This window comes from Schistocerca piceifrons, chromosome 1, assembly GCF_021461385.2.
Source record: "Schistocerca piceifrons isolate TAMUIC-IGC-003096 chromosome 1, iqSchPice1.1, whole genome shotgun sequence".
Taxonomy (NCBI): domain Eukaryota; kingdom Metazoa; phylum Arthropoda; class Insecta; order Orthoptera; family Acrididae; genus Schistocerca; species Schistocerca piceifrons.
In genome coordinates, this window is record NC_060138.1 from 1,100,731,237 (window position 1) to 1,100,754,754 (window position 23,518).

The window sequence follows — 23,518 nt, forward strand, 5'->3', positions numbered from 1 at the left end:
CAGCTTTACTTCTGCCAGTATCTCGTCTCCTACCTTCCAAACTTATCAAGAAGCTCTCCTGCAAACCTTGCAGAACTAGCACTCCTGAAAGAAAGGATATTGCGGAGACATGGCTTTAGCCACAGCCTGGGGGATGTTTCCAGAATGAGATTTTCACTCTGCAGCAGAGTGTGCGCTGATATGAAACTTCCTGGCAGATTAAAACTGTGTGCCCGACCGAGACTCGAACTCGGGACATTTGCCTTTCGCGGGCAAGTGCTCTACCATCTGGTTCGCAGGAGAGCTTCTGTAAAGTTTGGAAGGTAGGAGACGAGATACTGGCAGAAGTAAAGCTGTGAGGACCGGGCGTGAGTCGTGCTTCCATAGCTCAGATGGTAGGCACTTGCCTGCGAAAGGCAAAGGTCCAGAGTTCGAGTCTCGGTCGGGCACACAGTTTTAATCTGCCAGGAAGTTTCATATCAGTGCACACTCCGCTGCAGAGTGAAAATCTCATTCTGGAGATTTAATATCTTGTTTGTCTATTCTTTTAACTGTAGATGTGATAAATGTGTTCCTCAACGTGTACTGCACATATGTCAAAATCATCAGAGAGCATTATGAGGCCAATGCATTAGCTCATTGTGAAATTTCTTAATATGTTGTAAATTTTAATTTTATATTCATTATATGTTAATTTTATATGAATTAATGTGTTGAACCTTGCTGTACACATGCTGTTCTGTCTTATGACTATTCCTACATCAATATGCTAATCAATATGCCAACAAACTTAACCAAACTAAACATGTATCCACTCTTTTATTTCTTTGGTATATTCACTTTTTTATGTTGTCTGTAGTATAAGGTGTTTGATTAGATGGTTGGTTGATTTTGATTGAGCTGTTTTTCTCTGTGCATCAAAGATTGGAAAAGTCATTTTCAACAGTCCAATGCTGGGGTGCTGGCTGCAGGACCTTGAATCCACTACTAAGTTTCTGCAAAAGTGGATGTTACTGGGGCACTGTATGAAAGTGACTAGGTTTCCTCTCAACAATCTTCCAATAGCTACATGTAGTAGTCCATCAGGTGTGGATCGTGGTTTGAGATATTGAGACTCAGTCCGTAAGTTAGTATTATGTTGTTGACACACCATTTTTGTTATGAGTCATCCGTTAAGCATACCAAGCATGAATATGGGGTTTGTGAAAGGGCAGTAGTTGATGTGTTTTCATTCTGTAGAGGTGAGTGTGGGAAATTTATACGGTATACTTGATAATCAGGGGGCTGGGGGTAATAGTTCAAGTAGATGAGTGGACATTTGGGATGAGGAAGATTGATTGGGGGTGCAAAGTAGTTGGTCTTTGTTTTTTTTGGGGCAGTTGTTTCTGAGGGAGTATTCTGATAATTTAGTTTTCTGGGTGGTTGAAAATGATAGCAAGCGGGTTTTGAATTTTTTAATAGAGGAGTACATAGCGGAGGGAGGTACCATTAAGCCTGACCTGCATGCTTCATATCAGGGGGTTGGGTAGTAGGGGATATAATCGATTGGTTGTGAATGATAACACTGAATTGAAAGACTATGAGATTGGGGCCCATATAAACACTAAAATACTGCTGAGGGATATGGGAGATTAGAGGGGGGGAGGGGGGGGGAAGAGAGAGAGAGAGAAAGGCATTATTCCATTCTACAGGCTATGGTGAAAAAGTATGAAAAGTGTTCTGTAGAGTAGCATGGAGAGCTGCATCAAACCAGTCTCTGGACTGAAGACCACCACCACGACAACAGGCGTAAAGTATTTTTCATATTTTATGTAGCTGGGAAAATGTAAGTGCTCTGGATTGTTAGTGAAACGGGAGTGGGTGGCCAGATTTATTTATTTCTGGCTAGTGGGGTGGGGTGGGTTGGTAGGGTTGTAATGCAATGAAGTTTTTCTTGTAAGCTTAGGACAGGGATGGGAGATTGGGATGGGGGTTGTTTCATGTATAACAGTGCGTTCTGTTAATTGTGATGCGTGTTCTTATTGTCTGGGTGTTTCTAAATTGGTTTGTCAAATGTGTTATTTTGGTATTGTTCACTGTTTGTTCCTTGTGTTTGTGCTATACATATTTGTGAGGTTCTATCTTTTCTTCATGTGGAATTTAATCAGGTTTTTTTTTTACCTATATTGTCAGTGTTTTAAGTTCTGTTACACAGCACAGCTCAGGCTGTAGGTGTGGTGTTTCAACACTTTTTCATGGTTTTTCACTATATCTTATTTTTGTCTTTTTTGCGCTTTGTATTTGACTATTTGTATGATTTTTTGCTCACTGCCCAAAACCGCCATTTGCCTTGGTTGCATTATTCTGTACTTCATGATCATATTTTGGCAGCAAGGAAATGGTTACGAGTATTCATCACAATGTTGAAATCTGGTATGTGTTGCATTTTGTGGTGTGGTATGACATCACTGGTCAAACATGACAGGCAGCATCATATGCCTTAATTTATCCACTTTGAGTTAAGTGCAGTGGTGCAATAGACAAAACATATCATCTTTACAGAATGAGATTTTCACTCTGCAGCGGAGTGTGCGCTGATATGAAACTTCCTGGCAGATTAAAAATGTGTGCCCGACCGAGACTTGAAATCGGGACCTTTGCCTTTCACGGGCAAGTGCTCTACCAACTGAGCTACCGAAGCACGACTCACGCCCAGTACCCACAGCTTTACTTCTGCCAGTACCTTGTCTCCTACCTTCCAAACTTTACAGAAGCTCTCCTGCGAACCTTGCAGAACTAGCACTCCTGAAAGAAAGGATATTGCGGAGACATGGCTTAGCCACAGCCTGGGGGATGTTTCCAGAATGAGATTTTCACTCTGCAGCGGAGTGTGCGCTGATATGAAACTTCCTGGCAGATTAAAACTGTGTGCCCGACCGAGACTCGAACTCGGGACCTTTGCCTTTCACGGGCAAGTGCTCTACCAGGCAAAGGTCCCGAGTTCGAGTCTCGGTCAGGCACACAGTTTTAATCTGCCAGGAAGTTTCATATCAGCGCACACTCGGCTGTAGAGTGAAAATCTCATTCTGGAAACATCCCCCAGGCTGTGGCTAAGCCATGTCTCCGCAATATCCTTTCTTTCAGGAGTGCTAGTTCTGCAAGGTTCGCAGGAGAGCTTCTGTAAAGTTTGGAAGGTAGGAGACGAGGTACTGGCAGAAGTAAAGCTGTGGGTACCGGGCGTGAGTCGTGCTTCGGTAGCTCAGTTGGTAGAGCACTTGCCCGTGAAAGGCAAAGGTCCCGAGTTCGAGTCTCGGTTGGGCACACAGTTTTAATCTGCCAGGAAGTTTCATATCATCTTTAATTGCAAATAATAGCGATATTATGATGGTCCAAATGTATGGAATAGAAGCTATGACTAGCAAACATGTTTACGACCGGTTTAAAATGCTGCTCAAATGAAAAAGGAAATGGATCAACCACAAACAAGCATAACAATTGACAACACTGAATACATAAAGCACATTATTATACAAAACTGTCAACTGTCTTTGATAGTGCCCCTGGGTAAATTATAGGTGAGTAAGAAAATGTCATAAAATCTCTGAGTGCAGAGAGACACTGATAAACCAAAACATTATGACCACTCACGTTATATCTTGTTTGTCCATTTTTTGAACGAAATACATAATGGATTCTGCATATCACGGATCCGACAGTTTGTTGGTAGGTTTGTGAAGGTATGTGGCATCAGATGTCTATGCACAGGACATGTAATTCACGTAAATAATGGACCACTGACTTGCGTATGCAGTGACAGTGCTCAATAGTTACCCAAATGGGTTCCATATGATTTAAATCAGGCGAAGTTGGTGTCGCAGAGACATCAACTTGGGTTCACTATAATGCTCCCCAAGCCACTGTAGCACTGTTCTCACTCTGAGACACTGACAGTTATACCACTGAAAGATGACATTGCCATTGGGGAATACATCAAACATGAAGGGAGGCAGATGGTTCACAGCTGTCAATGTGTCTTCCATTATTACCACATGCCCCATACAAGCACAAGAGAATGTCTCCTGTAGCGTAACACTGCTCTCAACAGCCTGCGTCCATGGCGTGCCGCACGTTTCAAGTCGCCGTTCACTTCGATAACAGTGTTTGTGGTTATGACCATCGACCCAGTGTGGCAAAAATGTGTTTCACCCAAAGTGCCAACATATTTCCATTGATTGACAGTGGAATCCCGATGGTCTTGTGCCCACTGCAATCGTAACTGATGATGTTGGGTCAACACGTCAACATATAGTGGGTGGTCTGCTGCGGAGCGCCATGTTAAAACAATGGTGCACTCCAGAAAACTTGTGCATCCACCAGCATTGTGCTCTTCTGGCATAGATGCCACTGATCGCCATCTATCCTACTTTACAGAGCAGCCAAGTGTCCTAACCCCACATTCTGAGCACCTAGTGGTAGTTTCGCTGTCATTCTACCTCTTTCCATAGATGCCCATGACAGTAGCACATGAACATCTCTTTTTAAGATACTTGTTCACAGGTTCTGTGTAATAATAATCCGCCTTCTGACAAAATAACTTAACTTAATGGATTTCCCCATTTGCATCCCGCATCCATGTCTGTTCCACTCACATTCTTCAGTTACTGCATCACATGTCCACAACGCCACCAGGGTGCATCCAACATCACAGTGAGCTGTGGTCATGACGTTTTGGCTTGTCAGTGTAATTCGTTCTCAATTTACACCTCAAAAAGTCAATTTGGATGAAAACTGCTGGAGAATTCATTGAGAGGTGCAAGCACAATGCATCTTTTCTCTAAATCATTGTAGGAATGATTCCTGGTACTACCAATATCTGGTGTAGTGATGGAGCATAAAGACTGAATTATATAAACTGAATTCAAAAGAAGCCTTTGCTGACAGTTTCTGGCAGATCTATTAACATAAACAAAAGTTTACTTTGAAGACAAAGTCAGGTAGCCTACTCTGTTTTCTTTGTTTTATCAAATGACTTACTAAACTTCTTAGGTGCATAGGATAATTCTGTGATGATGATACAAACTTTCAGGGATGGTGGAGAAGGGTAAATACATCAATTTGAAGTAAGGGACCTAGGCCTGGAAACAACCAAGTCAAAAGTTTTAAACAAAAACCATTCTGATACCTCTTGACAGCGGAATACATGTACCAGTACTGTTGTTGCTAAGATTGCAGGCTAGGCAATTTTAAGAGGAAATGAAAAAAGTCTATTTAACATGAGGTTTAAAATGTGTATCTTCAGAGCTATGAGCACTTGTTCATCTTCGATACTGTGAAACACATCTCTTCTACTGAACAAGAACACACAGCTCTTAATCTGCGCATTTTAGACCCCTGTTTACTACCAATTTTTTTTCTTTTCTTATTTTGGTCAATATTATCACCTATGACAGTTGGCTACTCTACAACCTTAGCCACAGAAGTACCAGTACAAGTATTCCACAGTAAGAGGTATCAGAACAATTTTTGCTTATAACTTTTGATTTGGTCATTCTGGGCCAGAGCCCTTTACCTCAAAGTTATGCATTTATGCTTGTCCATCATCACTGAAAGTTAGTATTATCATCATGGAATCATCCTGTATAGGAAACAGTAAGCCACAAAATGAAAATTTAATTTGTCAAGATGGTTGTTTTGTGTTATACAATCTTTATATTAATCACAGTATGTTTCACATTTGATTAGCGGCCATAGAAATCCCATCCACACCTAAAAAATGGCAGATGATGGTGGCAAATGACATTTTATCTAATTGATAAGGAGTTTCAATATTTAATCACAAATCCAAAGATCAAAACCTCATTGTCTCCCAATTCCAGGCCACTGCCAATCCATCATTCCTCTTTCCAGCTCCACACCACATCCAATCCCAACTACAAATGGGTTCTGCTTTCCAACTAAGAGTGTACACTCACATGTACCCGACCTACCAACAATATCCTTAATGCCCAAATCCTTTCCTCAGATAGTCTTCTGATCACTATAAATCCATCCTTTATCCTTCCTTTGCCAGACCCCACTTATCAAATACACTTCCTAGCCCATCATTATTCTCCCCCCCCCCCCCCTTCCCAATAGTTCACTCCACCACACTGTTCCATCGTTCTTGTCCTTCACTCTTCTGTTCTCCATCACTAACCTCACTGCACTTATTGAGAGCTTACATCAATGGACTTGCCAGAAACAGCATTTTCAGCTCCACCATAGCACCAGTCTCACCACTGCCATCTGTTCCTTTTTTCTTAAAATAACACAAATATTTTCTCCTTTATTTATTTTAATTGTAAAGAAACTGTATGTATTTTTGTTCCCTTCACATGACTGAAGGGAAAAAAATATGGCTGCTATCTTCATCATCATTATGTAATGGGCTGGCATGAAAGGTTCATTGGCAGAAGGTGTTTCCTGTTTGGACAGCAAGCATTTACATTAGGGTAGAATTTCCTCCTCGACCTATCACAGAGTTGCTGTGACCTTAATACGTCGCTCTACTAATTTACATACACAGTAATACCCCCCCCCCTCCCTCCCAAGTCTAATGGTCGTCACCATTTGTCCGGAATCTGTAAATTCGGGAACAATAGCACGCCCTGAAATTGGCAGTGTAACAGCAAAAGTTTGGAGAAATGTTGTACTCCACTCATAAAGCCATATAAAAAAGTTATTAAATAGTAAGGCATTAATAAGAAAAATACTAATCGAGGAGAAACTTGCATCTATAACGCCAATTTTTTAAAATCACTGTTTGACATAAATATGTGCAGCTATTTCCTTGGGAAACGGCAATTGAAAGGCCTTAAATTATTCTACATTTGTTTAAGAGCGTCTCTTCGTGAGAAATCAATACTCTTAAGCGTTTTCGTAAAATTAAATTAGAAAACAGTAAATTGGATTGATAAATCTGTGTATCAGGCATCTAAACTATTGGCACAATGAAGAGATGAAACAAAAATTTGACCGTCCTTAAGTATATAAGGACGCACAATATATCGCATGAAGTGTGCATCAGAAAATATGCTATGTTGCTCCTAATATCGGAAAGTTGTGGCGGTGCAGATATCAGGATGAAAACAGTGCGTGCACTTATTCACGAAATGAACGTATATTAGTTAATGAAAGGATGTGTACACAATTATCAACGAGACATTTGTGCCGGTCGAAACATGTAAGGCAAAATTATGATTCATTGCAGAAAAACAATGTAAAGACGTGCATTTTCGTCTGTCATGTCAGGCAAGGGATTACATCTGTTTCAATTACTTGTGACTCTCGCTTGAAGGCCCAACTTTATTGCTCCTCCGACAGCATGAACAGTTTCCCATGTTATACGACGAGCGTGAGGACGCATCTGGGTTAACTTTAAACCATAAAAACAAGAATATGAACCACATACACAAGTCTCACAACACATTCAACAGCTCTTCGTCCGCCATAACATAAACAATGTCACCGCCTGCTAGATTGCATGAATCGCTGTCGCAGCCTACTCACTCGTGTATTGCAGTGCCATAAATGAAACAGAAGAATGTTCGGAATGGTAACTGCCTGTATTGCGTGAAAACGAAAAATGAAATGGCGATTTAGAAAAGATCGCAGACTCTTTACTAAATACATGCAGTCCTTCAAATACTTCTGAAATGTAAAAAATTCGATCGTAAAGCAAATCAAGTCCACAATCTTAAAATTTTGTTTTACTGTCTGTGACGCGTTACAAGTTTCTGAAAAGCTTGCTATAACACACTTCCAACATTTGCTATTCTCTTGTAAAGTAATTTCATTTTCGTTGGGTCGGAAATCATTACCAGAAGAGCGACTGATAATTTCCGATAGCTTATACGCAGAACCAGCCCTAAAAATGTTTTACTCGATTATGTCGTTAGCACAAAATTGTTTCGTATGGAGACTGCAGCCGCAACTCAAAGAATTACATTATTTGCTGAGTCACCAGGCCTTCTTGGAGAATAAAGCCAGTTTTCCTCCAACATTTATAACTTATTCTTCTTCCTGGCTTGTATTTTAAAGCTTTGGAAAGCAACTTCTCTCAATATTGAGGTGGTAGTTAAGCGTTTATATAATTACGGAGGAAACCGTGAGCATACATTACGCCCGCTAAACATCTTGATTGAGCTTTCCCCTCAATCAGCCCGCACACAGATCTGCCGTCTAACCCAGATTAATTTCAGTGCAGATCTTCTCCGCTCTTGCGTGGTTCCCCGAAAGTAGTGACATCTTACGGTCATTATCAGAACTAAGTTGCGCAGTAGGGCACAGATGGCTTGAATGTCTACGGACTCGTAAATCAATGTAGGCAGTCAGCTAAACATGGCTGAGGAGTTGATGGTAGTGCTACGGAGGAGTGATTCTTGTGGTTTAGGTTTTTCACTTTTAGGCACAGCTGGATTACCACCTATAATTTATGACATCATTGAAAACTCCCCCGCTGCAGAGAGTGGTGAGGTATGCTCTACAACTAATTTCACTCAGTAAATAAACTTGTGTGCATGTGGTGGCGTTCATAACAGCCTATGCTTGACATTTGTGTTTTGGATTGGAATTACCGCATTGACAGGTTTTACCAAAATGTAAATACAGGGAACTGCTAAGCATTATTTCGTATGATAATGAGTCGATGTCTGTTGTTCAGTGTGAGCCGCTGCCTCTTGTAACATACTCTACTGGAATGTTCATTCAGAATTGTGAAATTTAACCGTTACACTACTGTAACAGTGAAGTATGCTGTATAGCTATTATATTGTACGGAAAAGTAAATCATTTGATACCGAGCAATACAGGGAACTTGTTTTATCGCTGACTGTTTTAGACCTAAAACATTATTTGTTCTATGAAAGTCTCTTGTTTGTAATCATGTATGTAGACTTACTTTCTTGACATTTTATGAATTTAAAACGAAATTAGAATGATGAAACAAATATCTAACTTTCAGTATTAGATTGAATAATTTATGTTAATTTTTTTAACACTGACAGTGAAGACCAGATTGTTTGTAACGCTGGGGAATAGAACGTAATTTAACAGTAGATAACAAGCCTAATTTGATATATAAATTCACCTGTACTTCTCGTATGATTTAGTACCAGGTTATTAAATGTGTTTGCAACATACGGGCTGTTATAAAGGTGTTATAGGCAACATCCCTTGCTGACTATGGCAGTTGTTTAATTACTGGTTTAAAATGTGTTGCAGTGGTTCTTGCAGTGTATGTTGTTGACATTATGTGAACGTTTTGTCAGAAGCAGAAAAGCATATAAGATAGAGCGTTGTTATAGTTTCGAACCGTTGTGTAATTGTAAGTTATATTTACAATATCATAAGGAACCGTAAATACTGGCGACGTGTTTCCATAAAAATTTTAACCACGATATTGCGTATGTCTTTTTTTGCAGGTAGTGTAACATCGCAAAAATGTTTAATTGATACTCTAATGAAAGTTTGAAACAGTGTGTGGGACATGTTAATCCTTGTTTTGCATTTCGTGAGTGATATGTACATACCGGATAGACAGGTATTATTGTGCATGTGCCGAGCCGGGTGGGAGTGGCGCTCGCATACGGTTTTGGGTCTGGCGTTTTCAGTGACGATGTGCTAATTTTAGCTATCCAGGTTACAGTGTCAGTAACACTGATGCTTTATATGCTGATTTTTAAATATTTTGAGGCAACAACAGTAAATATATGCTCGTATTCGACTATTTCTTCATTAGTTCTATAATTCAGCAGTGCATCTGAGCCCGACGAGACGTGTTAGCGCAAAACAATATTCTGTGTGGTTAAGAGTCCCTCAATTGTCTTTTACTAGCTTCGATAGAATTTGCGCCCAATATCAGAATTCGCGTGTAAAATATAAGTAGATGAGTTTTTGCTCCTTGTACTAATAGCAGCGTTCTGTCTGTGTGTGTGTGTGTGTGTGTGTGTGTGTGTGTGTTCGGTTGAGAGGTGCAGACAGATTGATGAAATATGGCTCAGTTGAATGCTGTAGAACAATTGTTTGTCGATGTGCTTTTAACGTTTCTCTACAAATTTCTTCCTCGATTGTGTCTGCGTATCTAATACAATTATGTGTAGAGGTTACCGTAACGAGATTATCGGTATTCATGTTCAACTCGTGTTGCTGTAGTGCTTTGATCAAAGGAGCCACGATGCTTGCGTTGCAGGGTGCTTTTCGCGCACGGTTTGGCTACAGAAGTCTGCGGAATTTGGGCGGGAAGGGAACACCTTGCTTCCATCATCTCGTGCCACAGATGGAAACGAAGAAGAAAAGGAGGAGATAGAGAGGGGGAAATAAAACAACAGCGGCAGCATCGCAGCAGCTTGGCGCGGCGCGCCGGGCAGTAACCGGTTTGTTGTGTGCGCAGACTGCGTCGGTGCACCGGCACAGCACAGCCCATGTGATATCAGAGTAGGCTACAGCGCTGAGCGCTGCGCAAATCTGTCTGCGCCTATATGCGTCGCTCTGTCGACGCAGGCTCTCGATCAACAGGTAGAAATTACAGAAACCATGCTGCCAAACTAGTGAACAAAATTTTGACAATACACCATCTATCCAGCATCGATAATTTTCCGTCGTGTTGTTGAGAGAGGTCCCAGGACGAACTGTTGTCTCGCGAAGTCTGTTGCAGTATTCATTTCCACTGATCGTTACATAAAGATCTAATTTTACCCTCGTGGGTGTTCACGAAACTCCCTGACTTTAGGAAAAAATAGTCGAGTAAATACGGAAACTATTGCGCAGCGTCAGTATCTGAGAACCGTAAGGGCCAAAAACACACCGTCGCATACTTCGAAATTGTAGTACGCATGCATGCTCTTCGCGTCCATTAATCTTACGGTGAACCAGCTTTATCTGTGCTGTAGGACCACATGGTATATATCAACATTCACGAAAAGTTGTCTCAAAGCATAGTTCCGGTGCTCTGCGCTGCTCTGTTGTTATCTAGGATTACCAACACAGTTTAGTGTCTTTATCACCTAGAGGTAGAGTTGGATTGGCAGTACCAAGCCACAGAACGTGCATAATGAAAATAACAAGGACCATGAAAATGATATCAAGGACTATGAAATGTTGGAATCGTATATAACTCTGTGTGTGTGTGTGTGTGTGTGTGTGTGTGTGTGTGTGTGTGTGTGTTTTAGTTATAATTTCACATTAATTACAAATTTTTCAACTGTCAAAAAGGTACTATTGTCACTAGCCTATATATTAAAATGTGAGTTAACATTAATGGTAAAAATCAGCCTAAATTTTAATTAAAATTCCATAGCATAAAGTGGGTGTATAACTTTTAAAAAGGAAGTGTGGTATGTTGAGACATGGTTAAAAATCAAGTCGCACCTATGAGACTGGTGGTATGGTTTTCAGTGCCCCAAGTCGTTTTTGTGTTAGGATTTATATAAACTGAGTAGGTTAAGGTGCATGATATTGAATCTTTTGTTTCACAGCGCTAACTTTATCACAGCTGACATGTCTGCGTTGTAGACTCTTGTTTCACCAATTTCAAATACGTGTAAACCTTTAATTCAAACGAAATCATTTTAGACATATTACTTGACAAATCAGTGTGGTTCTGCTGCGTCTCCATTAAAATATTGGGCAAGGACGTTTTCATGAATATTGCTATATAGGTGTCAGACTGACAAGGGCAGGTCAGACTCTATGTATCTCGAAATAAATTCGCTGGATGAGAATAACCTGGCGTACAGATGTTATACGTGTTGATGACATGAAAATTTGTGCTGGACCTGGTTTCGAGTCCTTATCCGGCACAAACTTTAATATGTCAGTAACTGGTAGAACATCTGTACACAATATAGTTGACACTAAGTTATTCAAAGTCAGCGAATTTATTTCGATCTTATTTCGAATTTCGTCAGTGATAATTAAAAATGTTTCTTAGGTGTGAAGACTGGATGTAATGAGTGGAACTGGCCACGATCTCTGACATAAAAAGTGGTATCCCATTATTACAATATCAGTGAGTCGTAGTTGGAATCAATAACCTCATACAAATACCTGGCTGTAACAGTTTGAAGGGATATGAAATGAAATGATCAGAGCTTGTGTCGTAGCTGAAGCACGTGGTAGACAGGGGAAGATGCAATCTACTAAGACAACTGCTTACAGAACACTCGTGCGACCCATCGTAGAATATTGCTCAAGCGTGTTGGACCCACACCAGATAAGATCTACTAGATGTAAAACAGTGAACTGTTGGCTGCTAGACCACGAAGGACAGGTTCAGCCGCCTAATTTGAAAGATTTTTGTGTCCTTCACCTACCATGGTATCTTTCCTTCGCGAAGTGTGAAAGTTGTGTGTTGTAGTGCGTCTGATAAGTGTAGGTGACTGTAATGGATGTATTTAGTGTGGTGTCATGTTTTTGTTGGAGGATGACGACGACGATAGAAATGAAAGAACCGACGAGGTTTATGTCTGCATCTGACGGACACGTCACCATCAGCAGTATCCCATGTCATGAGATGTATGGAATTTAATCTAGGACATTGGCGCAAAGTCTGGTTATCAAAAACATTACGCCACCACCTCTCCTCTCATTTGCCGAAAGGCAAAGGGAAAGCAACCGACAGCAAGTGGCGTATCCAGGCATTTACCCATCCTAGTACTGGCATGCCCGACGTTGTTTAATTTCGTTGATCTGACAAGAACCTATTCATTCAACGAGGCACGGTCATTTTCACTTACTGGCGGTGTTGAAGGTGTATATAAGGAAGGACAATACGAATGGTCACGGATTTGATTTCCAGGAAGGAGCTGCCTATATGCTGGGGAAAAAAACTCTGAATTGGCAGATACTTGAATAGAGGCGCCACAATCCCGCAAAAGCGTGTTTGAGGTTTTAATAACTAATGTTAAGTGGAAAATCTTATAGTACAGTTTCCTCATAGGGACCGCGAAGATGAGCTTAGAGCAGTTACAGAGTGCACAGAGGCGTTTACGAAACGCCGTAATATCTGGGAGTATCCTCTGTCGTACACTTCGTAGTGGTTTGCAGAGTATGGATGCCGTTACGTTGAATAAGTATTCTCATAGTACGGGCGTAGCTTGTGAGGTAAGGCAGTGGTTAGCACGTAGGACTCCCATATGCAAGGCGTGGAGCACAAATCCCCATCTGGCCATCCAGATCCGTTGACTTCGTGGTATCCCAGTGTCAGTGGAAATAGAATTCCAGGATGGTTCCTTAGACGTAACACGGTTGATATCGTTTCTCACCCTTCCCAAGCCTGAGGCTATGCATGCTACATAGCGACCTCGGCGTCGACAGACATTTGAATTTGACTTTTTTCCTTCTGGGCTTGATACGAGCGTGGTTCTGAAGTGACTAGTGTACTGCGGAAAATAAGAGATACAACTTCTTATTGGTGGCGTTTGTCGTGGAGAACATGCAGCCATCTGTCATTGTTTTAGGGATTTTTATTTAAAAACTTCATAAATAGTTTTAAAATGAAAGTATTATTTTTACGAAGGAGTACTACTATATTAGTTGGTAAGGATCGGTGAGATAATTCACTGTTGTATGAAATCAGTTTATTGGTTTGCATACAATTTACATTCGGAAAAAAATTTGATATCTGATGTTTCCTTCGTGAGAAAACAAACTCATGTAGAATTTTCTGGAAGAAAAATTGTGTAAAATTATATCAATGACAGTCAAATAGCGAAAATTTCTTTAAAACATTGATATGTCGCGCTATTATTCCATTACATTCGCAATAAAGGTTATCTCGAAAGTCTACTCGATGTAGATGGTTGGCAAATGAGCTATGATTAAATTTCATGTGACTTACGGAACACACAAATTTATAATTTGCCATAATTGTATCGAATGTTTGTATTTATCCACAATGTTTTCGCAAACACTGTTGTTTACAGTACGGCCTCTGGTAATTTGAGTAGGCGGCGTCTCATTGGATCACCATATCCGCCTGCTGACGGTGAAGTTTAATCCTTTCTCGTAGCCGTTGCGCAATTGGGGCGCGATAGAGTCGGACGTTATGGAGAACGATCTTGATAAAGGCGACAAGCAGCCGTGAGGTTCGCCATACAGAAAGATCACGTCGGTGTATTTTGCAGACTTGTACTGAACGATGTTGCTCTAACACTCACAGGCACGTGAATGAAGCTTGAACCAGAAAAGTGGTAGGATAGACGTCAAATTACATCAGGCGATCCGACGTAATCGCGCCCCACCATAACTAGCCTGTTGACTACCTGCCTAGCAAACATGTTTTCAACGAACATGTGTCCCAGCTCGAAATATTGTCTACTGAGTCTCCTCTACAAGCCCTAGAAGTTTGTAACGGGAATTTCCGAACACCCTGTATGTAATGTAGCCGTCAGGTGTGACGACGCTTATAGAATGTTTTTAAATCAGCCGTTTTAAGCGACGCTCTTCGCAAATTCTTCGACTATTCCATTATACGGATGCAATTAGGATCATATCAGCTTAGCAGTGTTTTTGAAGACATGCGTTTCAATCAGTTGGTTCACCGAGAGATCAGTGACATTAAAGCGCTGTGCTCGGGATGTAGTACGTCACTCCCATTTCTGATGTGATTCATCGGCCGATACGGACGAAGCACAGCATCCGTGTTTGAACGCCGGGGCTGCATTTCACGACCGGGAGCCAGAAGCAGAAGCAGGCCACCGGGATCAGGAGGCGACCTCGCCACAACCCAGTTGCGAGCAGGATGCCTGTCTGCCCTGGCTGGCCGCTACGCCTTATTGGGAATGTATGCTTTCCTGCTGTACCGGCCGCAACGAGGGCTGTCCGGGGTTTTTGTTTTCCCTCTCGTACTGGCATTTGGCCAACGCCATAGGCCATCCGACACACTTACCTAGTACCACTCGTTAAACGTATTCTGCAGTGAAGGGACGAAGGGGCCCTGTGGAAACTGGAGTCGCATTCGGGAGCACAGCAGATCAGACACTTCTACGGCCATCTAGAGGTACATTTACCGTGTTTTGCATATATCGGTTGAAGCTGGAGTGTTTGAATAAATGTAAAGGACATAGCCGATTTCCTTCCCCAATCCGTCGGTGTCCTTGGTCGCAAATGACCTCGTCATCAACGGTACGTTAAACACTAATCGTCTTTCTTTATTCTGCTAAGCATTATATAGTTTGAAAGATGTAGATACGAGTAAATGACCCCTGCATGGCCTCCCTAGGACAGAGAGAAGTACACCGAGTGACCCACAGTCGTGGGAAGGGACTGTGATTGTCCTCCACGAGCACTCAAAGCAGCAGTAACGCGTCAAGGCATGGACACTATGAGGTGAGGTGTTGCAGTCGTTTTAGAGAGAGATTAATGCACGCGTATTGCAGTGCTACTCACGTTTGTTCACACAGAGATGGACAAAAATATGGAAACATAAAGAGTACTCCGTCTTCAGGCCACGAGTGGCCTACTGGGACCATCCGACCGCCGTGTCATCCTCAGGGGAGAATGCGGATAGGAGGGGCAGCACACCGCTCTACCGGTCATTATGATCGTATTCTTGACCGGAGCCGATATTGTTCGGTCGAGTAGCTCCTCAGTTGTCATCACGAGGCTGAGTGCACCCCGAAAAATGGCAACAGCGCATGGCGGCTGGATGGTCATCCATCCAAATGCCGGCCACGCCCAACAGCGCTTAACTTGGGTGATCTCACGGGAACCGGTGTATCCACTGCGAAAATGCCGTTGCCACAGTAGACACAAAGAGTACAACATATTATCATGCCTAACACGGTGTACAAAAACCATTGGTATTCAAAACACCGTCTAGTCTTTTCGGAATGGATAAATACGGATCCTGTATGGTTTTCAATGAAATCTTGTACCATTATTCCTGCAAAATAGCCTCAAGTTCACGTAACGACGATGGAGGTGGGTAGCGACCACGCGCCATTCTCTCCAGAGTAGACCGCAAAGACTCCATGATACTGAGATCTGGTGACTGTGATACCCAGGGAAGACGCAACACAAAAAACCAGTTGTGAACCATGCGAGCTGTGTGAACGGGGATATTGGGGAACAAACATTGTACCGTGGGACAGAACTGATCAGCCAAAATGGTTGCATAATCCTTGGCAGTAATGCGACCGTGCAGAGAATCCATGGAGCCCACGCTGCAGAATTCAACATATTCTCAGTTCGACTACAATAAATTTCCTTGAAACGGGAAAGTTCCGGTCCACAACTAAGAACGGTTTTAGAAAGCATCGCTCGCCCGAAACTTAGCTTGTCCATTTCTTACGTGATATTTTGTAAACTGTGCATGGATGAAGGGCAACATGTAGTAACCATATTCCTAGATTTCCGAACAGCGTTTGATATGATTCCTCATTGCAGACCGTCAACGAAGGTACGAGCTTACAGAGTAAGGTCCCAGATATGTGAGTGGCTCGAAAACCTCTTTAAGTGACAAAACCCAGCACAATGTCCTCGACGGCGAGAGTTCATCAGAGACAAGCGTGTCCTTAGGAGTGCCCCAGGGAAGTGTGATAGGACACTCTTACTCTCTGTATAAGGAAACTATCTGACGGACAGGGTGAATAGCAATCTGAGGTTGTTTGTTGATGATGCTGTGATGTACGGGAAGGAGTCGTCGTTGACTGACTTGGAGGATATAAGATGACTTAGACAAAATGTCTAGTCGATGTGATGAATGACAGCTTGTTCTAAATGTGGGAAATGTAAGTCAATGCCGATGAGTGGGAAATTCAACCCCTTAATGTTCAAATACAATATTAGTGATGCGCTGCTTGACATACTTACGTCGATGAAATATCTGTGTGTAACGTTGCGAAGCGATATGAAGTGTAACGAACGTGCCAAGATTGTAGCAGGGTTTATTGGGAGAATTTTAGGAAAGTGTGTTTCATCTGTAAAGGAGACCGCATATAGAACACGAGTGCGGCCCATCTTCAATACTGCTCGAGTATTTGGGATCCCCGCTGGGTCATATTAAAGTAAGACATGGAAACCATTTAGAGCTGGGCTGCTAGATTTGTTATGGGTAGGTTCAAACAACATGCAAGTATTACGAAGATGCTTCGGGCACTCAAATAGGAACGGCTGGAGGGAAGGCGACGTCCTTTCGAGGAACATTAGAAAATTTAGAGATTGGACGTGAACTCGCCAGAAAATGGAAACTGTGTGAAACGAGAATCATCAGACCAAATGACTTTCTTCCATTGCTCCTTAGTCCAGGTTTTATGGGCTCGGCACCATGTTTTCCTGTTACAGGTATTCGCGTCACTGGTGTGTGGTTTTGGAATTTCAACTCGCCTTGCAGTTTCCTCATAAGGAGCTCACTTAGAGTTGTTTTGATGCTAATAGGATACACGAATGCAACATTCAGTTCTTCAGTGACTTTTGCAGCCGTCATCATCTTATTTTTCGTCACAGTCCTCGTCACGAAAACTCTACACACATTTCGTCCGCTCTGTGACTTGGCGGGTGGTGCTTTTCCGCTTTGCCAGTAAGCGGTATAAATCTTAGATATGGTGCCTCATGAAACTCCGAATACTTCTGCTCTTTTAGTTACTCAGGCACTCGACATACGAGCACCAATAATTTCGAGCACCAACAATTTTCCCATTTCCGAATTCACTTAATTCCGACATGATGGCACTCACAACTACACATAGCACTGTTCTGAATGGCTCTGAGCACTATGGGACTTCACTGCTGAGGTCATCAGCCCCCTAGAACTGAGAACTACTTAAACCTAACTAACCTAAGGACATGACACAAATCCATGCCCGAGGCAGGATTCGAGCCTGCGGCCGTAGCGGTCGCGCCATTCCAGACTGAAGCGCCTAGAACCGCTCAGCCACATCGGCCGGCGACGTGTTACAATTTTTTCATATTGGAACTATCTGAATTTATCATGATTATATCTGTCACTCGCCCCCTCACCGTGTTGTGGACTTTCCGTTGCTGGGTAAAATTGAGAAGGTTGAGAGGGTGTTTGAGAAGCGGGGCTAGAGGAGGGGAACAGATTCCTCCCCCCCCCCCCCCCTCTCTCGCCCCCTGCCCTCTGCCGGATTTGGTCTGGAAGGGCTGCCTATTTTAAAGATACTGGCAAGGAACAAAATTCTGCCGCGGTGTTCCTGTAACATCTGTTACATCTGTTATATACTTTCTGATGAAGACCTCTTCATTCATTTCACTTCTGATTCCGGTCAGTACCATCCGTGCTTTATTGACATCTATTCACCCGATGATGGAAGTATAGTCCTCCGAAACGCATTACTGAAGAATAATAGATGTGATTGGTAAAAGTAAATTGTATTTTCAATTGATAATCATCACGGCCAAAGTCAAACCTAACCTAAGCCTAGAAGGTTCGCATTTGGTCTTGTTCATCAGGGGCGCTGATAGACGAGCTGTTGAGCGCTACTTCATTACCACCACCAACCACCACCACCATGCCCATCACAATCATCGCCATCCAAGAGAGCTCCAGTTGGAGCGGTAGTGTGCTGGGTGATCAAAGGGAAAGAAGCCAAGAGTTGAACGAACAGCAAGAGTGATAGTGTTACATTGTTCCGTTAGTGTTGATCACTAGAAAGGGAGAGGGAGGAGGGGGGTACGTGCTTGCTTAGGGCTGCCATAAGTCCGTATTTCCCCGGAAATGTAGTTTTGAGGGCGTCCTAATCGGGTGTATGGGGAGGGGGGGGGGGGAATTTGAAGAATTGTCTGGAGTAAATGGAAATGGTGTGTGGCTAGGGCCTCCCGTCGGGTAGACCATTCGCCTGGTGCAAGTCTTTAGAGTTGACGCCACTTCGGCGACTTGCGTGTCGATGGGAATGAAGTGATGATGATAAGGACAACAAAACACCCAGTCCCTGAGAGGAGAAAAATCTCCGACTCAGCCGGGGATCGAACCCGGGCCGTTAGGTATGAAATTCCGTCGCTCTGACCACTCAGTTACCAAGGGCGGACAGTCCGGGGTAACACCGGACATTTTTTTGTGCCTGGAGAAATTCGGCTGATTGGAAATAAATACAGGGTGGTTATAATTAAACTTTCGCTACTTGAGCCAATGTAGACGGAATACTGTTTACCTAATGGGTACCCAACTTTATAGGATTGATGTTCAGGCTGTGTGTACCTGCAGGTTTGCGTGGTTATTAGTGCTAGTTCCTTGACTTAACAGTTCGGCACCATTACTTGTAAGACGATGCAGGGTGAAACACGAACATCACTGTGCATCGGAGTTACAGACAGTCAACATGCATCTGGACACGGTGGGCAGGGCTTTACTCGTAAGCTGTTGTATCCAAACGGCAATAATGCTGCTGCTCTTCGCAAGTACCGACACATTAAAGGAATACGGAGAGGTCCACTTTCCGCACAGAGCTTGAAGAACGTGATCCGAAAATTCGAATTAACTGGCGATTTGGGAACTGCTTCTGAGAGAGGCCGACGGCCAATTGCGCGACACATTTCTGAAGAAGTTACTGTTGGTATGGCTGAGAAAGTTAGACACAATGTGCAACCGTCAAGCAGTGCACGAACTGTGTTACGACAGTTGAATATTTCATGGTGCATCGTTCGAAAATTGGGGCAGCAGAAGAGAAATTTCTAATGGGGTACCAGACTGTCGTGGATGCAGATGGACGTCACAAAGAGTAACATTTGTGGCCTGGAACGTAAACATGGGATGGAGTTAACAAACGTTACCCTCTCATGTGGAAATTAAAATGTTTCCTTCAATGGTTTATTCGTTATTTCTCAGCCACATGTCCTTACAAACGTTTCCACAAATTTTGATTATTCTACAGTCACTCATTTTTCATGAAGGCACTCTCAAGTAGCAAAAGTTTAATTATAACCACCCCACAGATTTAACATTAACAAGTGACGACTGGAGTGTAAGAAGTTTTGTTCGTTTTATATTAAAAAAACTGCGGCAAGCACGCTTAGACCTTATCCTATACAGCCATTTTGCATACTACTTTGTTGAGACCAATGAGGTGCCGCCAACAATCGATGTTCGCATGCAAACCCACTGTCCAAGTGAACGTTTCACTCCACATGCCCGAACCGCAAACGTAATATCTCGATACTGCGGTATGCTGACGTAGTAAGTTTGCATTGTTGATATTCGTTAAGATTTTTTTAACTTGTCATTGACCAACTTATCGTCGACAGACTGTGTCCGGGAAAGTAATCTGATTTGACGCAGAGATGTCCGCGGTTTGCGAAGTCTCTGTACGGTGTCATGCATTTGAGTGATGGCAATCCAAGGTTGGCCCAGAGTAGGAAAAAAAACTGAAGCTTACGACGTAGGACATACAGAGATAGCAACTTGAAGTCTTGAAGTGTCGGGATGAATTATTTGGCTTTATATAGGAAGAAAAGAGTTCGTCTAAGTATGGTAAACAGAACTAAATCTTATTTTTGTTTTCCCCTCTGCCCGTACACAAGGCTTCCAGCTGCGTAACGATATATTGCGAAGCTGTAAAGGAAAAAACAATTTCGATCCTTTGCACAAACAACATGGCAAATGACAAGATTCACCTGACGTTTCGTTGGCGACTGGCCAACATCCTCAGAGGTTAGCGATCTTTTGCAATAGCTAGTTTCCGTTAGCAACTGACGCTTTCGCTGTGGACGGACGCTGTTGTAACGTAGAGAGCTATTGTCAGCGTCTATTGTGTTTACGATTTATTGTATCGAGCGTAAAAGGCGTTTGACGTTAACGGCCGAGACCGACGCACCGTTTATTGTCTGTCTTTGTTGCGTTATGTTGTAACAGTTGGCTTACTTCCGAATTTCAGAAGCTCGGGATAAACTGGCGTGCTTATTGTCCATTTCAGTTAGAACTAGCGTGTCGCATCAAGAGAGCAAATAACTGTGAAGTGGATGGCAGAGGGTACATGTTACTTTGGCAGGCTTTTTCCCGGTCCATTCACGGACGATGCATTCGAAGAATGACTGCCGTGCGAACTGTTATTCGCCAAGTTTATCTGCATGGTCTCTGCGGGTTGTATATGTACTTGTCTAAAGAATACCAACAGATTCTTATTTGTTTTGCCATATATTCCCCGTAAAGAAACAGATTACATTCATGACGATGCGTCAGTGCTTAATTAATTAATTGTAAGAGAATGTCGCAATGATGAAACGATCAGATCTTGAATGCTTAGGGCTCCGCAGCTTGTGAATTTTTATTAAAGGATATCTTCTAAATATCACGAACTGCTATTTAAAATGGTTCAAATGGCTCTGAGCACTATGGGACTTAACATCGGAGGTCATCAGTCCCCTAGAACTTAGAACTACTTAAACTTGACTAACCTAAGGACATCACACATATCCATGCCCGAGGCAGGATTCGAACCTGCGACCGTATCAGTCGCGCGGTTCCGGACTGAAATGCCTAGAATCGCTCGTCCACCGCGGCCGGCAACTGCAATTTAAATTTTTAATAGCTAAACTAGTATTCGGGTATATAATCGATCGTCATTGGCATATTATATATCTGTATCAATCAGATACGTGTCAATTATAAATTCTTCGTATGTCCAACTTGATGTTCGCTTCACAGTACACGGGTTGTCGTGTATGTTACTGCTGTCACTTAGTACACAGTGACATGTCTTAGTCACATGTGACGTAACAGTTATATAATACAAACAAAGAATTAAAAGATAGGCCAATGTCATTACCAAAAATTGACTGCAGTAACGCGTGACCTGTGTACTCAGAGATGAACATAAAGTTGAACATCACAAAGAATTGATAACAGACACGCGTGCCACTGATATAGAGGTACAAGAGGTACATAAAACGAGTATGCCATGACCATGGGCTATACACCCAAAACAGGCTTGGCTATTTAACAATTATAAGTGCAGCTCATGGTGTTTAACCCTTAATTCGCGAGGTGACTTTCCTGTAACATATGTCACGAGGTGGAGTCTCTCGGACCCCTATGTTTAAACCGAGATGTAAGGCAAAATCATTTGAAATTTTTAATTTATATTACATAACATTTATTTTTACGATTATTTAAGTGTTGTTTAAATGCTTCTAGTTTATTTTATTGCACTAAACAAAGCCTGCAGCATTTTGGTATTCATCAAACAAAAGCACATAATTTTGTGTTGTTCTTTTAAATAGTACACATAAATAGACTGTTAGAGTACTGAATTTTACATTTTGAAAAATTATACAATCTCTGTAGCAAATAAATTCGCAAATAAAACTAAATTCTAGGGTTTAATTTTGCGTTTTGCAATAAAAAATCCACCCGATGGGTACGAAAAGAAAGTCTGTCAAATTGACATTCATTTCTGGCAACTACATTTTTATCACCACTCAAAATACATTCGATTTTAACAGACACTTTAAGTATTTCATTGAAGAAACACAGATCCCATCACAACTTTCCTGAAGTTCTTCCTTGGAATGATACTTTTTTTCGATATCAGAACTGTGATCACTGGCTAACGTAAAGTTGTGAGCCAGCCCGGTTAGCCGAGCGGTCTAACGCACGGCTTTCAGGAGCGGGAAGGAGCGCCTGGCCCCCGGCACGAATCCGCCCGGACTTGTGTCGAGGTCCGGTGAGCCGGCCAGTCTGTGAATGGTTTTTAGGCGGTTTTTCATCTGCCTCGGCGAATGCGGGCTGGTTTCCCTTATTCCGCCTTAGCTACACTATGTCGGCGATTGCTGCGCAAACAAGTTCTACACGTACGCGTACACCACCATTATTCTACCACACAAACATGGGGGTTACACTCGTCTGGTGTGAGACGTTCCCTGGGGGGGGGTCCACCGGGGGCCGAACCGCACGATAATCCTCTGTTCGATGTGGGGTGGCGGAGGGGTGAAGTGGACAGTGGTAGTCGTCGTGGTGTTGTGGACTACTGCGGCGGGGACGGAGCCTCTCCGTCGTTTCTAGGTCCCCGGTTAACATACAACGTAAAGTCGTCGTTCGTTTCGTTTATCTCTTGATCTATATCACTTATACCTAACAATTTCATCAAACTTGGGAAAGTTAAAACTGACACATTCGTGCCAACATATTTTGAGCAATAGGGTACCGTAGTGAAGAAAACAAGTACGTAGTTCACGAGGCGCGGTCTAGGAGACTCCATCAGCTATCAGTAACATGTGTCAACAAAATAAACACAGAAGGCGATAACGCGACACACAACAAAACATTGTAGGCATGGCAATTTAAGGAGGGTAGGGGGACTACAGAAGCATTCCACCACAACAGGCGTTGGGAGCGAGTTCGAAAATATTGTATCTACTGTCGTACTGTACACTGATTGATGGAATACTATGTAAGAATTAAAAATACTAAGTAAAATATGTCTATACAATGTTACGGGTTAGATGTCCTTCAACAAGTGATACGAAACGATATGCGCTGTGGTTATATAGAACCACATAGTATGTTATTTTCAGCTGTATTATTATAGTATCCTGTAATTATTGAACAACGCAATCTTGAGTTTCATTA

The 23,518-nt window shown here is 42.4% G+C and overlaps 2 protein-coding genes across 10 annotated transcripts in view; one reads left to right on the forward strand and one right to left on the reverse strand.

The window, feature by feature from the left end:
- LOC124776224 (ADP-ribosylation factor-like protein 13B) overlaps positions 1–7,445 on the reverse strand; it is a 213,328-nt gene extending 205,883 nt beyond the window's left edge. For 2 of the 3 annotated variants that reach the window (XM_047251093.1, XM_047251085.1), the window contains exon 1: positions 7,276–7,445. In XM_047251093.1, coding sequence (XP_047107049.1) covers positions 7,276–7,406 — 131 coding nt within the window. In that variant the 5' untranslated portion in view covers positions 7,407–7,445. The remainder of the gene's footprint in view (positions 1–7,275) is intronic. The other variant, XM_047251101.1, reaches the window with a different exon arrangement.
- Positions 7,446–8,336: 891 nt separating this feature from the next.
- Positions 8,337–23,518, forward strand: part of LOC124776245 (PH and SEC7 domain-containing protein-like) — an 850,081-nt gene continuing 834,899 nt past the window's right edge. For all 7 annotated transcript variants that reach the window (XR_007015606.1, XM_047251114.1, XM_047251123.1 and 4 more), the window contains exon 1: positions 8,337–8,472. Coding sequence is in view for 6 of the 7 variants with exons in the window: in XM_047251114.1 (XP_047107070.1) it covers positions 8,338–8,472 (135 nt within the window). In the remaining variant the exon portion in view is untranslated. The remainder of the gene's footprint in view (positions 8,473–23,518) is intronic.